A 15946-nucleotide genomic window follows, 5' to 3' on the forward strand; every position below is an offset into this window, starting at 1 on the left:
GCTGTTAGCTGGGACATGGGGAATTGGGAACCCCTTTCTGAGTTTCTGAGGACAGGGGGTACCCTGACTGCAGACGAAGCTGGTGGCGTACCGCAGATCAGCTTGCAGGCATTACAGCGCGAAGAGTTCTTGTATGTCAGCGTGAACTGCTTTGTTTCAGCAGCTCGCAAGCATCGGCCACCACTGTGCGGCTGGCACAATGAATTCTTTTGTCCCTTCAGACAACGTTTGCTTAGTAGCCCCCTGGAGAGAGCAAGTCCCACACTAAAACAGCACAATTAACTGACAGCACACCATAGTCGCACGCATCAACACCTTTCCGCACGACCGCCAAAACTCTGTATGTACCCCGTCACCACTCTTCCTAGCCAATGTGCGTGCAAGCGTGTGCGCAGCGTTCTTCCCACGCGGCCCCGCAGACCCGACAAGCGTGTGCAGCAGTCAGGTGTACCAAATGGAACGCCATGCGCATCGGCCTTGCACATGAATACGAAGGGCGAAAGCCATGATCAACTGCCTCGCCACGGCGGTCCATAATGTTGTGGCCCATATCTGCTATTTATACGGTATGGATGCCGGTATGAACCCAGCTGGTCTGCCTGGGCAGAACGCACCGCCGCATAGCATGTCCAGTGCCATTCGTCGTGCCTGCCCCTGCTGCATGCTCAAGACCAACCAGTTGCGAACTCCCTTCCCTATTGCGGCGCAACGCCTCGGCGAATGCAGGATGATGTCAACCCCACACAGGGCTGGTGGTCACACGTCATGCACGTCCCAAAATCACAGCCAGCCAGGCCGCTGTGGCTCCCAGCAGGATCACTTAACACATCCATCACGACGCATCTTGTCAAATCATCAGGCACACATAAGAATCTCCAAACCTTGGTGGCACCTACCAGCGCCACGCCGGCGTAGCAGCGCACGAATTTGCATGAGGTATCAACTCACCTCGTACACCAACTGGACACACACAAATGAACGTGTTCCGCTCGCAAATGCAACGCTCGCTCCGTTGCCCTCTCGGTGTAGCTATCTACAGCCCTCGCCAGCTCTACATGTATCGGTGCTCGCTGGTCACGAGCGACTTCACATCGAAATTGGATTTGGGCGCAGCGGTGGACGGCGCAGCAGCGGCTGGAGCCACCAGCTTCGGTGGCGGTGGCGCCGCGGCCAGCCGCGGCGGCGGCCGCGGCGGCTTGCCGGCCGCGCCGCGCATGTCGAAGCCCACCTTGTTGTCCTTCATGGCGCGTGCAATGCGCGCGTGGCCAGCGGTCTGCGCGAAGGCATCGTTGAAGAGAATCTTCATCTGCAGCACGCTGAACACGCCCAGGAAGGACAGGATGGCGATGAGGATGAACATGATGTAGCCAATGAGCTGGTCAACTGTGTAGTGGAAGCTGTCCACGAAGGCGCGCATGGCATTGTCCTGGCTGAACGCCACCGTCACAAACTGCATGAAAGAAGCAGGGACACAGGGACAGGCAAGATAAGCATGAGGCTTGGAAGGATTACATAACCCTCCGTCACATCCGCGTGGGCGGCTTGCTACGATGCCCACGGATTTAAATGCGAACAGACCTCAAGCCCACGGCGCTCGCCCTCACCTTGTGGAAAGCCACCAGCAGTTGGAAGTTGGCCCACAGGATGACTAGGATGGACGTGAAGCCGTTGCCGTCATACCAGCGCGATGCCAGCGCCAGCCACAGCACCAGGAATATGAACATGGACACGGTCATGATGTAGCGGTAGATGCGGTACGGCTTGTGGTCCGCCAGCTCCGTGAAGTAGGTGCGCACCTGCGGGTTTGTTGTGTGTGGTGTCGAGTCGGGTTAGGTTCGGTGACACACCGCGTGCCAGCATCGCAGGCGGCTGGCTGCAGGCGGTTACTGCCCTTACATCGTCCCTGCTTCCCGCGCTACAGCGCTGGAGAAGCCGGAAAGCTAAGCGTTCTGAGCAAGTCGCTGGGAATAGGACCCGAGCACGCCAGCGCTCACCTGGATGGTGACATACACGAAGATCCAGATGGCCACTGTCGCCATGATGAACACCATGATCTGGCTCTTGAACACGGGGTGGAAGCGCGCCGCCGCCGGCATCACGATATCCAGGCGGCTGGCAGCGGTGATGGCCAGCAGAATGTAGGGCAGGCAGCCCAAGATGGTGTACACCAGGTTCATCCACTCGTCCGTGTTGTTGCCGTTGTCGTTGCGCAGCTTCTCCAGCTGCCCAGCGTTCCAGGTGTACCAGTTGCTGCCGGTCATTGTGTCCACGTCGCCATGCATCCAGCGCTGCCAGGCCAGGAAGTTGACCTGCACCTTGGCGATGTCGAAGGAGAAGGGGTTGAACCACAGCGGCGCAAAGATGAGCACGAAGCCCAGCAGCCAGCCGGACCAGGTGAGCGAGCCGTAGTTGCAGACCTCGCAGCCCTTGACGCAGTACATGCTGACCAGCATGAACAGCAGCTCGAAGGCGTAGTACAGGTGCGAGCGCGTGTAGAGCGTGAAGATCTTCACGAAATCCAGCGCCTGGATGTTGAAGCCACGACCCGTGCCCACGTACTTGGCGCTGCCGTATGTCATATCGGCCATGAATGACTGCGCCACGGTCTGCTGCTGGAACATGTAGAAGAACAGACTGCGACCGGGGCAGGAGGCAGGAGGACAAGGGCAGGCAGAGTGAGGGTGTTGGGTATTGACGGTGGCCGCTTTACGAGACAGCCCATGCAGCAGCCTACGGTACGACCGCCCCTTCCTAATCGACAGCCCCGCACCCCGTGCCTCCTGACGGGGAAGCCGCTCACCTGCCCGTCAGAATCTGCTGCATCACAATCACCACCGCCTTGACGATGCCCATCTCCAGGATCAGCTGGCCGATGTAGGGAATCATGGCCAGCGTACCCAGCTGCAGAATCTGCTGCACGTTGTAGATGCGCTGCAGCATATCGCTCATGTGGCTGGCCTTGGCCATGTTGAACACCAGCAGCGCGTAGATGTTCCAGAACGCCGCCTGCGTCGTCAGCCAGGAGTTGATGTAGAAGCCGATGCAACTGTGGTAGAACATGAGCAGCCGGAAGAAGTCCAGGCGTGAGCCCAGGCGCGAGCTCTCGCGCGAGATGGCCCACTCGCCACCGCCACCAGCGATCTTGAAGTTGAAGCCGTTGATGGAGTCGAAGCCCATATCACGGCCCTTGCCGCAGCTGATGAACTCCTTGTAGCGGATGCGCCCGCCGCGCAGCGTGTGGTTGCAGCCGCAGAACACGTCCTCAGTCAGGTGCAGCTGGCGCGTGGCCTTGGAGATGCCGCCGCGTGTCATCACGAACATCTTGTTGAACAGGTCGGGGTGGCCGTAGTGCAGGCGCATGCGTGCGGGGTGCGTCAGCGTGCGCTGCGTGATGGTGCCGAACGCGTACTCGGTGGCGGCGGCGAAGCGGCCCAGCGCGCCCGACTTCTCGGAGAAGATCCACTCGCGGAAGCCCACGAGCGCCGTGTAGGTGCACTGCACCTGCCGGCAGCGCATGACGTACATCAGCTCGCTGGCGATGGTCTTGCGCGTGATGGCAACCTCCTCGTCGTCGTCCGCGAACAGGTGGAACTCGCCCTTGGTGCTGGGCAGCAGCTCCGACAACAGGTTGCGGCTCTTGAAGCACTCGGCCAGCACGTTGTCCTGGTTCATATCAATGGCCTGCAGGCCCTCCCCGAAGGCGAAGATGACGGCGTGGTTCTGGTTCTCGGGCTTGCCCTCACCGATGATCACGCCGCGGCCCGAGTACTTGTTGTGTGGCAGGCGCACGCGGTACACCTCAATCACGCCGTCCTCGTTCTCCTGGATGCCCATGTCCGACAGGTGCTGCAGCTGCCCGGGGTCGTTCAGGTCGCGGCCGCGCGCCATCACGCTGTACTGCGCGGGGCCGTTGTCGCTGTCGGCGTTGTCCAGGAACGCCACCTTGAGCCGCGGGTACTTGCCCATCAGGATGTCGATGGACGAAGCCAGCCACTTGAGGCGCAGGTCCTTGCTCAGCCGGTTCTTGCCGTACGTCTGCGGCGTCACCACGTACTCGAACTTGCACGACGTGAGCTGGTGGATGTAGCGCCTGGGGAGGGCGGTGGTGCGGACAGAGGGCAAAGTAGGATACCCAGTCAGTTGGGTTAGATACAGCCCCGTGATTTAATGTGCAGGCCTTTACTAGTAAGCGTCCCAAGCAGTTACGCAAACACTCACTTGTACTCCAGCTCCGTCATGTTGGGCGGCTGCGGGTTCTCCAGCCGCGCCAGCTCGTCCAGCGCCTTCTCGTTCAGCATCATGCCGTGCACCGTGCGCGCCAGCAGCTGGCCGCGCAGCGAGGCCCACATCTGCAGCTCCAGCTTGAACTCGTACATGTCGCAGCCGGGCGCGAAGTCGTGCTCCGACAGGTCTTTCACGTTGATGTCCGGGTTCAGCGTCTGCGAGCAGGTCGCAAAATGGGAGGAGGCAAGTGGGGTGAGGTGGGGAAGCTGCGCAGTACGGCTGGAAACTCGAACTAGATACCGTCACGGAGCAGCCAACAAAGGCTGGCAGGAAAACATGCAGAAGCCCCGACAGCCCGCGCACCTTCATGCGCTCCTTGAAGTTGGACCACTCCTGCGGGAACATGGCCTTGAGGTAGCTCATGAGCGAGATGGAGTCGTCCGTCTCGCCCAGCAGGTCCGTCATCTTGCGCATTTTCAGGCCCGTCTCTTTGGCTGCGGGTCCAGGCACAGGCGAGGACAGCAGGCGTCAGAGCGTGAGGGGAAAGCAGCAACGTACGACCATTAGCCAGCTCCGAACGCATGGTCGCCAGGTTCGCTCGCGACCCCAGCCGACCCTCACCACCCTAGCAAACCAGCCCGCGGCCCCCAGCTCACCCAGCGCCTTGCTGTCCAGCGCGTACATCACATCCTCCTCGTACAGGGGCGTCAGGATGGACCAGCTCCACATCTTGTCGAGAGAGGGGGGCTTGTCCAGCGAGGGGTGGCCCAGCGAGTTGATGAAGAAGCCCAGAATGCGCTGCGCCTCCTCGCTGTTGGGCGTGGCCTCCGCCTCCGTAGTCACAAGCATCTTCTTGATCACCTTGATCACACGCGACAGCTCCTTGTAATCAGCCGTGGCGCTGTGGGGAGACACCAGAGGAGGGAACGCAGCAGGGAGTGAGGTGAGCAGTTTCAAGCCCACGGCTCTGCCTTACCCTAGTTGAGACCACACATGTCCTCTCCTAGTCCACTGCACAACACACCCTCAAGCGGTGGCGTCTCCGGTCCCCCAAAACTACCTTGCCAAACCCCCCACGCTGCCCGAGCTTACTTGTTCAGCAGCGCCGTCTTCATGACGCTCTTGAGGCCCTCCGGGTCGGAACTGATGACGCGCTTCATGTCCGTCACCACCTCGAACAGAATGCTGGCCAGCTCCACCTCCTCGGGCGAGGCGCGCTTGCGCTCCGCAGCCTTGTGGATGGCAAAGCACTCGCCCTCCAGCGCCACCCACAGGTTGTACAGGTTGTCGGCGATGTCCTTCATGTCGAACGGCACCTCATGGCGCTCGCAAATCTCGCCCAGCTGGTCCACCAGTTTGAGGCCGCACTGCAGCATCTTCTTGCGCAGCAGTGCGTGCTTCACGTTGATGTTGCCGCGGTAGAAGGGGGCGCTGGTGATCACGTGCGCGTGCTTGCCCGACAGCAGGCCGACCTGGCAGCCCAGCCACACCACCAGCACGCGCAGCTCGTTGAGCACCATGATCTGCGCCACCGACACCTGGCCGGTGTCCACCACCTTGCGGACCTGGCCGGCGTAGAAGAAGGTGGGCAGCAGGATGGGGCGCAGGCCGTGGCCGCGCGAGCCCATGTCCAGGCGCACGAACGACAGCATCTCCTTCTCCGCGTTGTTGATGTGGTCCGCCTCGCGCAAGTCCTCAATGATCTTGTCCCACGCCTGCGCGAAGGCGTTCCACATCATCATCTGTGCGTGCACCTCATCAATCTCCTCGTCCTCCTCCGCGTCCGCGCCGTCCAGGATGACCAGTGAGTGCTGCCGGGTCAGGCCGTCGGCGGCACGCTCAATCGCCTGCAGAGCAACACGAAGACGGCAACATGTTAGCTCAGGCGACAAAGAGCGCGCGGCACCGGCTGACGTGGTGGCACGGCAGGAAGCCAGCCTTGGGTTACCGCCCACAGCAACCCGGTAGGCAAATTCGGATTGCACTAGACCGCAACCCACCTGCTCGCGCTCCTTCTTCTCGCGCCGCTTCGCCGCCTTGTGGGGATCGTCACCGCCCAGTAGCGCTGTCATGGGGCGCAGCAGAGCCGTCGTGGGCCGCGCCGTTGTTGCCCGAAGTGCCGTCGTTGGACGCAGCGCCGTTGTCGGCCGCGCACCGCCCGGCTCCACGAACGATGATTCGCCGTGCGAGCTATTCTTGGCATGCGTGCGGCCCTGCACACTGCGCGGCAGCGCCGTCGTGGGGCGGCCCTGGCCGGCGGTGGTAGGCCGCTGGCTGCTGTTGCCGAGCTTGAAAGAGATGCCGCCACCCTCCTTGTGCGAGCCGTGCTTGTCGTGCCCATGGCTGGTGTTGCTAGTGCGGAAGGCGCTCTTGGGGCGTGCGTGCGTACTGCCACTGCCACCAGCCATCCTGGCCGCCGCCCGCACCGCTGCCTCCTCATCTTCCACGTCGTCAATGGGCCCGTTACCGCTGGGCGAAGGTGCCACCTTGTTGCTGGTGTTGCCGCCAAGCGCGTTCAGCCAGCGCGACATGATGCCGTCGCCACCAGCCTTGCCTCCTGCACCGCCGGCGGGGCTGTCAGCCGCGTTGGTGCTGGGCGGCAGGCCGATCTGCCCTGGCCCGCTGTTCACATCATACTCCTCCACCTCCTCGCCGCCAAACGCCACGCCGCGCTTCTTGCTGCTGTGGCCGCTGGTCTTGCTGCCGCCCGCCGCAGCGCCCGAGGGGCTGTTGCCATCACCAGCAGCGATGCGGATGTGGCGTTTGGGCGCGCCAGCGGTCACGCTGGGCGAGGCCGACTCTGCGTCCTCGTCCTTCGCGTCCTTGAAGAAGTTGCTGTGCAGCGAGGTGCCTGAAACGGAGCGAACCACCTGAGGCCCGCCAGCGGCGCCCTCCTCGCCCTCCCGCTTCCTGCTCAGCCCGTGCACCAGCGCCGGGTCCATACCCGCTGCCTGTGCGCGCTTGCGTGTTGGCGTGTCGTCCCCGCCGTCAACGTCTGGGGCAAAGGCGAGCTCGCGCGCCTCTGCCACGGGGCCGTGACGCTTCGCCGCCGCCGCCACTGCCGCCCAGGCAGCAGAGTCGGCAGCGCCTGCGCTGCTGGCGACCGCCGCGGCGTGCGCGCTGGCGTGCACACGCAGGTGCTTGTGCGAGTCGCCGGCAGCTGAAGAGGCACTGGAGATGGTGCGTTGTAGGTGCGCGCGGGCGCGGGCACGCGGTGTGGGGCTTCCGTCCGCTGGCGACGCCACAGCGGGGTTGGTATCCGCTGGCGCTATCTCGCTCATCTCCACTCCCTCAAGCGCTGCCAGCGCCTGCGCCGCCCGCCGGGCTGCAGCCGCGGCGCGCGGGCTAGACTCTCCATCATCGTAGGCCTCCGCCTCCTCCACGCGCCACTCATATGCCATAGCAACCGGCTCGCCGTCGGCGCGGAAGGCGGTCATGCTGGCGAGCACCTTCTCCTCCGCCATCGCGTCGCCTGTCTGCTGCCGCCGCTCCGATGCCTGCACACGCCGCTCCCACCAGCCGGCCTCCTCCTCGCTCTCCTCCTCGCTCCCCTCCTCGCTCTCCTCCTCCATTGCCTCGCCCTCGGCGGGTTGTGCGTCGCTGCTGCCTGACGTAGTCTCCTCCTCTTCCTCCTCAACCTCCTCAATCACGGGTTTGGGCTGCACCCACTTGCCCGCGATCGTGACGAGCGGCCCCATGCCGCTGTGCAGCAGCTTGCTCCACTCGCCAGCTGCCGTGGCCAAGTTACTTGTAAGCCGCTCCGCAACATCCGCAGCCGCCACGGGCTCCAGGCCCTCAGCCACAGGCCCAGGCTTGTTTGAGCCGCTGCTGCCCGCGCCGGCGCCGCTTAGCCGAGTGCCAGTGGCACTGAGGCGACCGCCTGTCGCGCTGAGGCGAGCACCGCCGCTGCCGTTGCTGCCGCCAGTCGCGCTGAGGCGAGCGCCGCCGCTGCCGTTGCTGCCAGCAGTACGGGGCGGTGCCGACTCTGCAGCCTCGACCTCATTCAGGAAGTCATTGAGGTCTGCATGATCCGACTGCGACAAAGACACCGCCCGCACCACGCCGTCCGCCTTTGCAGCCGCTGGCGCCCCCACGCCGCTGCCGCTGGCGCCGCTGCTGTTACGCAGCGGCGCCGCAGCGGCGCCGGACGCCAGGAGCGGCGACGGCAGGCGCATGGGCACCGGCGAGGGCGCCACGGAAGCCATGCGGCTGCCAGCGCCGCTGCCGCCCGCTGCGCCGCCGTCCATGCTCTCCTTGCCCTCGCTGAACACGCGCTGGTAGCCCTGGTAGCCGCCGTCCAGGTCGTCGTCGTCCTCGTTCACCACCTGCAGCTTGGTGTCGTCGCCGCCCGATGCAAGCGCCGCCCGCCCCGCGGGGCCCAGCAGCTCGCCCATGTCGGACAGACGGCCAGTGACGCTCATGCCGCTGCCGGCGGCCTCCTTAGGACCGCTGCTCAGCCGCGTGGGACGGTAGCCGGTCGTGGGCGAGGCAACGGCGCTGCCGGTCGTGCGCGCGGCGGCGGCAGTCTCCGCCGCAGCGCGGTTCACGCTCAGCTGGCGGCCCATGGCCTCGGCATCAGAGGGCGCACCCGTCCACGAGTAGCGCGGCGGCGCGTCTGCGCTCGCGACCGCCATCGCCGCCGGCGGGGAGGCAATGCCGTTGGTGCTCATGCGGGCATTGCCGGTAGCCGGCGCGCCGCGCAGCATGGATGCCGAGGGCTGCAGTCCAGCCATGCTAGGCGGCAGGCCCACGGCCTCAGGCGGCGCGCCGCCAGCGCTGACCCTCGCCCCCATGAGCGTCGGCGTTCCAACGCGAGGCATGGACGAAGAGCCGGCGGCGGTAAAGCCAGGCCCCAGCACGCCCGCGCGCTCCAACGTGGCCACCGTGGCTGCGCTGCCGGCCGACGCGGGCTTGTCCTTGTCGTCATCCACATCCGCATCCTCCAGCGCCGCGTCCGCCTTGACGCCATCCTCGCCGGCGCTGCCGCGCGGCACCAGCGCCTTGCGGCTGGCGGCGGCACCGCTGAAGGGCCGCAGCACCTCCTCGGCATCGGGCTTGGCGAGGGGCACGTCCTCGCCCGCCACCTGCGTCAGAGTGTCGCGCCGTGTCTCGGCCTTGTCGCCGGAGCCCTCGCCATCCGGGGCGTCGCCAGCGCTGCTGCGGCGCTGGCGGAAGGCGCCCAGCGCACGGCCCCAGCGGCCGCCGGGCTGCATTGGCGGCGCGTCCTTGCTGGCATTCACCATCACGCCCGCGCTCAGGCCGCCGCCACCGCCCGCCATCATGTCACCCGAGGGCAGGCCCGCGCCCGAGGGGCCGTCGTCCGGCACCGCGGCGCCGGGCGCCTTGCGCTGCATCTGCGCTGCCTGGATGCGCGCAACAATCTCCTTGCGCTTCTCCTCCGGCGTCATGGTTTTCAGCTGCTGCGCCGCCTGCGCCGCCGCCTTGTTGCCAAGCAGCTTCTCCGCCACCGAGGCCAGCGTGGGCTTCCCCTCCGCCGCCATCTGGTTGTCCTTCTTCTCCGTGGTGGCAATCATGCGCTCGGTGATGGTGGTCATGGGCAGTTTCTGCGGCAGGCGCTGCATCTTGTTCAGCTGCTGCTGCATCTGCTTCATGTTGGTGCTGGTGGGCAGCATTGGGCCGCCCTTGGGCGCGACAATCTTGCCACCCCCGCCGGCATTGCCACCGGCGCCTGCGCCGCCGCCCATGCCGAAGTTCTGCAGCGCCATCTTCCAGCCCTGAGACAGCGGCTTGCCGTCGGCGCCCTTACCGGCACCGCCCTGGCCGCCCTTGCCAGGGACGCCGCGCGGGCCCTGCCCGCCCGCTGCCGCCGCGCTGTCGTCGTCGTTTGCGCCTGCTTGATCCAGCGCCTGCTGCGTGTTGACCACCTTCTTCTGCTTGCCCATGATCTCCTCGGGCGTCAACACCGCTTTCTTGAACATGCGGCCGTCCGACACAATGGCGCCGGTCTCCGGGTCGGCCGCGTTGTCGAAGAGCATCATCTTCAGCAGCGTCAGCTGGTTGCGGTTGCCACTCTCGCTCATGCACCGGAACCACCAGCGGTAGGGCGCCTTGTAGAACTCCTTCACCACCTCCTCCCACGCAGTCAGCACGCCCAGGTCCAGCTTGAACAGGCCGCGGAAGAGGCCGAACAGCGTGGTGGTGACCTGGTAGAACAGCGAGGTGTCCAGCAGGATGACGATGACGAAGGGCGCCAGGCGTACGAAGGCCAGCACCCAGTCGCCACCGACGCAGGGGATGACGCCCCAGTAGCGCGGGTGGTCGCGCGGGCACTCCAGCCAATTCACCGCAAACGTCAGTTTCAACTGCACAGGCATAGGCGGGCGAGGGAGGAGGCCAAGTAAGGGTGCCGTGCTAAAGTAGGTATGTGTCAGTACTGCAAACACGCGATGGAAATGAACTTCGCTGAAGCGCCAGCTGCCCCGCACCCACCGGCTCCACGGAGGGCAGGCAAATAATGTAATAGTCGAAGGGAACCTTCATGGCGAAGGCGATGATCCAGAACAGCGCGTTCAGCCGGAACAGCTTCCACTTCATGTGCATGGTGCCGTAGATCCAGTTGATCTGAACAGAAGGCGCAAGCACAGCATTCGCCAAGTCAACAATTTGTATGCAGTAGACCAAGCTTGGGTGAAGGGTGCAGCTAGCGACTAGCTCTTTTAGAACGGTGGTGTAAGGCTCAGGGCAACATTGGACTAGCGTCAACCAGGCTCACCGGGTCAGGGCGCGAGGAGCTGGCCTTGGCAAGGGGGCCCAGGTTCAGCGCGTGCGTGAGCGAGATCACGTAGCCGTCACGGGTGGTGAGGATGAAGTGGCCCACGTAGGCGCCGATGTAGCACCACGAGAACAGCGGCCAGTAATCGTGGCAGAAGTTGCGGAAGGGGCCATCGTAGTACTGCAGCACGTACCTGTAGCGCAGGATTATTTGAATGTTAATGCTAACAAATGCAAGGGACGCGCTGTGCAGAAGCCTGTTGGCCTATGTATAGCTGCATTGGACGTGATTGCAGCGTTAGCCACTGGCACCCACACCGCGATTACGACCACTACTCATCCCAACAACGCCGCCGCCAACAGCTCACCAGCCACACATGAAGAAGGCCAGCATGACCCACTCCACGAAGCCGAAGATGCCCAGGTAGGGGCTGCCCTCGAGCTCCACCACGCGCACCGGCTGCAGTCGCGACTTGTCCGCGCCGATGGCCTTGTTCTCGCCGAAGCCCTCTGCACGCGCCTGCGCCAGCGCCTGCGCACCACGCCGCGTGATCCTGAACTGGCCCCTGTAGGTCCGCAACCGCAGCAGGAGCGCCAAGCGTGTTAGACACCAAGCGTGTTGCAAGTGTTAACGGCCTTGCAGGACTGCCCAGCAGAGCAGTTCCCATCTCAGCGGCCAGCAGAAGCCCGGTAAGCACACACTCACTTCTTGTCGAACACCTTGGACAGCGCCGTCTGCAGCGGCTCCGGCGGGTGGCGCGTCATGTACCAGTTGCAGAAGCGCTCGAAGGCGGTGCAAAAGGCGTGCGTGATGAGGCAGCTGCTGATCAGGCGGTAATTCCAGCCCGCAAACGCCTGCGCCTGCATGCCGTGGTACAGCACCAGGTGCGCCGCAATGACGCGGTAGTAGGCGCGGAACACGGCAGCCCAGGTGCGGCGCTCGCGGTACGTCTTCACGAACACGTTGGTGCGCCACCAGTCGGCGGCCACCTGCGGGTCGAAGTGCGTTTCCGCGGTGCCGCGCTTGTAGCCCAGGCGTGTGATGGTGCCGTAGGAGTCGTTGACCTCGCCGCGCAGGATCTGCTCGCCGCGCACGCGCAGGTCGCGCAGCGCCAGGCGCACAATGCCGGTGTGCGCCATCGACTCGTTGATGTCGTCGTACCTGCGCGGCAGTCGCAGCCGCAGCAGCGCAGTTGGGAAAAGACTGGAGACGAAACGGCCAGAATGGAGGCGCCAAGCTAGCTCAGCCGTTGGCTGCCACTCATCCAAGCCACCCCTTTCCCCAAGGGTGTTGGTTGCCGAAGTTTGTTTTTGCATACGGCTACCCCAAGCGCCACGCCACGCCCCCAGGTACCACGGCATCGCGCTCACCCCAGCCGGAACGCCACATCCACGCCCAGGTTGGACAGGTGGTCGACCTCGTAGCTGATGACGTAGAAGATGGGCGTCACCACGCGCTCGTAGTAGAAGTTGCCGTCACCGAAGGCGATCAGGTCGGCGATGATGATGCGCTGGTCCTCCGGCACGTCGCTGCCCTTGAGCCGCGACATGATGGGCCCCAGGCGGCCGCAGTCCTCGGGGCGGATGCGGTCGGGGTAGATACCCAGCGTGTGCTGCAGCTCGCGGATGAGCGCCTGGTGCTTGTTGCGCAGCCCAATGCGCACCTCCCGGATGTTGGGGAAGTTCTCGGGCGGGTCGCGGCTCCACAGGTCCTGCATCACGTAGCTGCGGAAGGACACACGGCACACGACAGATAGAGGAATTATATCAGTCCACTTGTCAATACCTCTCGGGCACGGTACTGCTCCGTCACCTTTCTGACGTCAGGCCCAGCCGTAACTTTATCCGCCAAAACCGCCAGCGCCACCTCCTGCCCCGCGTTTCCCTGGCGCCATGTCTCAATCACCCGCCTGCGGTGCCCAGCTGTGCCCTAGGGCGCCCACCTGTGGTTGCAGCACCAGTAAATGAACCACAGCAGCTCCGGCGTGTGGCGCATGGAGGACGACTCCGTGTAGATCAGGTAGTACAGCGCCAGCTCCGTCAGCATGCCGCACACCACCGTCTCATCGCAAAAGCGGCTCCGGTCCAGCACGTCCTGCGCAACAAATTGCATGTACATTTTATAAGTATTGCAAGTGCAGCTCCGTGCAGCACGCATGGCGCATGGTGCACACAGGTGCTTCGCTTAGGCTGCCCCCAGCGCCGCTGCGCATCCTCACTAGGCTGGGACTCGCGCCCTTAAAACCTGTCTGCCGTCAACGCGCTGCTTCAGCTGTAGGCTTGCGGAGGTATGCCCGGCGGCTGGCTGGGTAGATGCCAGCTCCACCTGGGCCCCCACAATTGCGCCAGCGCCGCTGGGCTGCTCTACCCGCTTGTAATATACGACTGCGCGTGATGCGCATCGAGATGAGCTAGTCGCTGCCGCTGCGGGTGCGCCTACTGCTCCATAGATCCGCTGGCCCGCCTCAAGCGGAGAAGCCGGGAGTGGCTCCTTGACGCGGGACAGACCGTCCCCACGTCTTCGCCGTCAAACTCCACAGCAGCGCGCAAGTTTCTGGGGCGCTACCAGCGCTACTTGCTGGCGATGCCGCTACTTGCCATGGCTGTGTGCCGCCGGCGCTACTTCTGGTATTGGTAGCTGGTAAGCCCCCAACCTTTCACAAGCACTCCTTACCCAAGCCGCCCTGAACTTGCCCTTCCGCAGAGACGCGCCCCACAGCCCCCAAATGCCGTCGTGCCTGTATGTTTCCCATGTCCACCCCTCGGAGTAGCCCTCACCTGCATGACCTGTGGCCGAATGGACAGGCCGTGCATGTGCGTCCAGTGCTCCTCAAACGAGTAGAAGATGGTCGTGTGCAGCTCAAACACCGCCTTAGCGAAGCGCTCCTCCTGCCGCTCGTCCTCGCCCTTTTCGCGCCTGATGAAGTAGTTTCGCACCAGCTTCTGCACCAGGTGGTCGCTGGCCACGAAGATGCTGGCCGGCGTCCACTCCGCCGTGTTGCCCTGTGTCATGCGTCGTGCCACAGCAGCACGCGGTACAGGTTAGGCAACAGCCACTGTTTGCATTGTTGGACATGTATATGTATGGGTGCATGTGCATCTGCATCTGAACTGTTGGAAACCGGAGGCCGGAGGCCAAGCAGGATCTGCCCTGGCTGGGGGTGCGGCTGCTTGGCAAACGCCACGCCGCGTGTCGTTACTCGGGCCCACTGTCCGTACACCACCCCTTGCATCTGCCCGCCCTCTCATCCGTAGCACTAGCGTACCCTGTTGCGTGTAGCAGGGTTAATGTTGAACGCCTGGAAGCCGAAGTTCCGCCCGACGCGCCACACGATGTTGTGCACCAGGTGCTCGAACGCGAACGTGTGCAGCGAGGGCATGATGAACGGGTTCTTCTTATCGCGCTTTGACTTCTTCTTCTTCTTAATAATGCCCTTCTCCTCCGGCATCTCCTCGTCCTCCTCCGGCGCCAGCGCGACGGGCTTCGCGCTAACGGCCCCCGGTCGCCTGAACGCCGACTTCGCCCGGCCCTTGGGAGCCGCAGACACGCCGCGGATCGCTGACTTCCTGGAGCGCTGCCCTTGCGGTACTGGTTGCCCCGGCCCCCCGATGGTCGCCGGCCCGTGCTCCTGGCGCTCGGCGTTCTCCAGCAGCGCATTGTTAGTCGCAAAATTGACCCGCCCGTTGAATTGCTCCACCGACACGGGATCATTGTCGTCCTCCAGCCACCCTGCAAATCACGGTTTCACGGTCATTTATGCGCATGTGCCAACGCGGCCGCGACATGGACATGCGCACGCGACATGTTTCAAGTACACACCTTGCACGAACGTGTTCCAGTCCTTCGCGTTGGGCTGGGCAACTGCAGCCTCCTCTGGTGTTGAGCCCAGCTTGAGCACCTCGTTCCCATGCTTGCCCGAGAACGGGCGCAAGAAGCCCGACAAGCCCGACTTGGGCGCCGCTGGCGCAGCGAAGTGGTGCTGCTGCGGCGTCGCCTGGTAGGGCTGCTGGTATTGCTGTTGATAGGGCTGCTGCTGGTAGTTCCCAGCATATTGCTGCGGCGCCTGGTGTGACTGCTGGGTCTGCGGCGGGGCTAGCCTCATTTGCTGGTCCTCCGAGAAGGAATTTCCGCCCAGCATGGCCCGCAGGTTCTCCCACACCGAGCCCTCTCCTCCACCGCCTCCCCCATTCTGCTGGGGAGGCTGGTTGGAAGGGAAATGCACGGGCATTTTGCCTGTTGGTTCAACAGGTTGCTGGATGCTCCGCCATTAGCTCCGCGGCACCTGGTCAGGCCAAAACGAACACTGTCATATCCCTGCGATGTTGCTTGATAAAACTAGGCGCCCAAACGAGAGCGTCCCCGAAGTTCGCTCTGAAGTGGGGAACGCGGAGAAGTTGGTGCACGAAGAACCCGTTTCCGATGCCGCAGAACACCCTAATACCCTCAGCGTTGCTGACCTGTGCAGGAGGCCGCTGGGCAAGTCCAAGCGCTGCGAAAACAGAGTGCGCTTCGGGTGCCCTCCTCCAGCGCTCCACTAGTCTTCCCAAACTGACCTGCGAGCCTAAAATAGTTGAGCCTTTACAAGGGTATCTCGCAGAAAGTAAGGTTCAGTCCGTGAGCTTATGAAGTGCAGTCCGCGGAAGTATCACTTCGCCGTTCGCGAAAAGCTAATACCTTGTCTAATGGTACTTTACGTATACTTTCTAGCCTGGTAAAGGTCATTGTGGGCAGAGGCGCCAGGAAAACTCGGCGTCATCGTCGGAATCGTTGATTTGCACCCGCCTCAGCCGGGGCGACCTGGAGGCAGGCACGTGCAAATGCAATTAATCATTGATACATGGAGAGGCAGGGCCAGGTTGGGCGCGTACGAGCGTGGGTGGACCTCCACGGCTCACGCTGGCTCACGTCGACCCCTGTCAACCCCGTCGCCACGTTGCCCTTGCCCCAGCCCGCCTCAGCATTCCCCAGTTCCATTGTCTATGCCATACA

The 15946-nt window shown here is 63.7% G+C and overlaps 1 protein-coding gene across 1 annotated transcript; it reads right to left on the reverse strand.

The window, feature by feature from the left end:
* Window positions 1–99: 99 nt before the first annotated feature.
* CHLRE_13g574900v5 (uncharacterized protein) lies at window positions 100–15657 on the reverse strand. Its single transcript, XM_043069436.1, has 19 exons — window positions 15415–15657; window positions 14777–15239; window positions 14223–14686; window positions 13735–13959; window positions 12900–13051; window positions 12328–12681; window positions 11663–12118; window positions 11325–11522; window positions 10958–11150; window positions 10675–10806; window positions 6225–10547; window positions 5317–6071; window positions 4881–5125; window positions 4588–4718; window positions 4219–4439; window positions 2801–4090; window positions 1995–2634; window positions 1605–1796; window positions 100–1450 (listed from the first exon to the last, which is right to left on the reverse strand). Exons 2-19 carry the CDS (start codon window positions 15183–15185, stop codon window positions 1052–1054), a joined length of 10779 nt encoding a protein of 3592 aa, XP_042917411.1. The 5' UTR covers window positions 15186–15239; window positions 15415–15657; the 3' UTR covers window positions 100–1051.
* Between the last annotated feature and the right edge of the window lie 289 nt (window positions 15658–15946).

Source organism: Chlamydomonas reinhardtii, chromosome 13 (genome assembly GCF_000002595.2).
Source record: "Chlamydomonas reinhardtii strain CC-503 cw92 mt+ chromosome 13, whole genome shotgun sequence".
Classification (NCBI taxonomy): Eukaryota; Viridiplantae; Chlorophyta; class Chlorophyceae; order Chlamydomonadales; family Chlamydomonadaceae; genus Chlamydomonas; species Chlamydomonas reinhardtii.

Coding starts and splice junctions, on each gene's coding strand:
- CHLRE_13g574900v5 (XM_043069436.1), bottom strand. CDS start 15,185: ATGCCCGTGCATTTCCCTTCCAACCAGCCTCCCCAGCAGAATGGGGGA. Junction 13,052..13,734: donor TTCGGCCACAGGTCATGCAG/GTGAGGGCTACT, acceptor TTTGTTGCGCAG/GACGTGCTGGACCGGAGCCG. Junction 1,451..1,604: donor TGCTGGTGGCTTTCCACAAG/GTGAGGGCGAGC, acceptor TCTTTCATGCAG/TTTGTGACGGTGGCGTTCAG.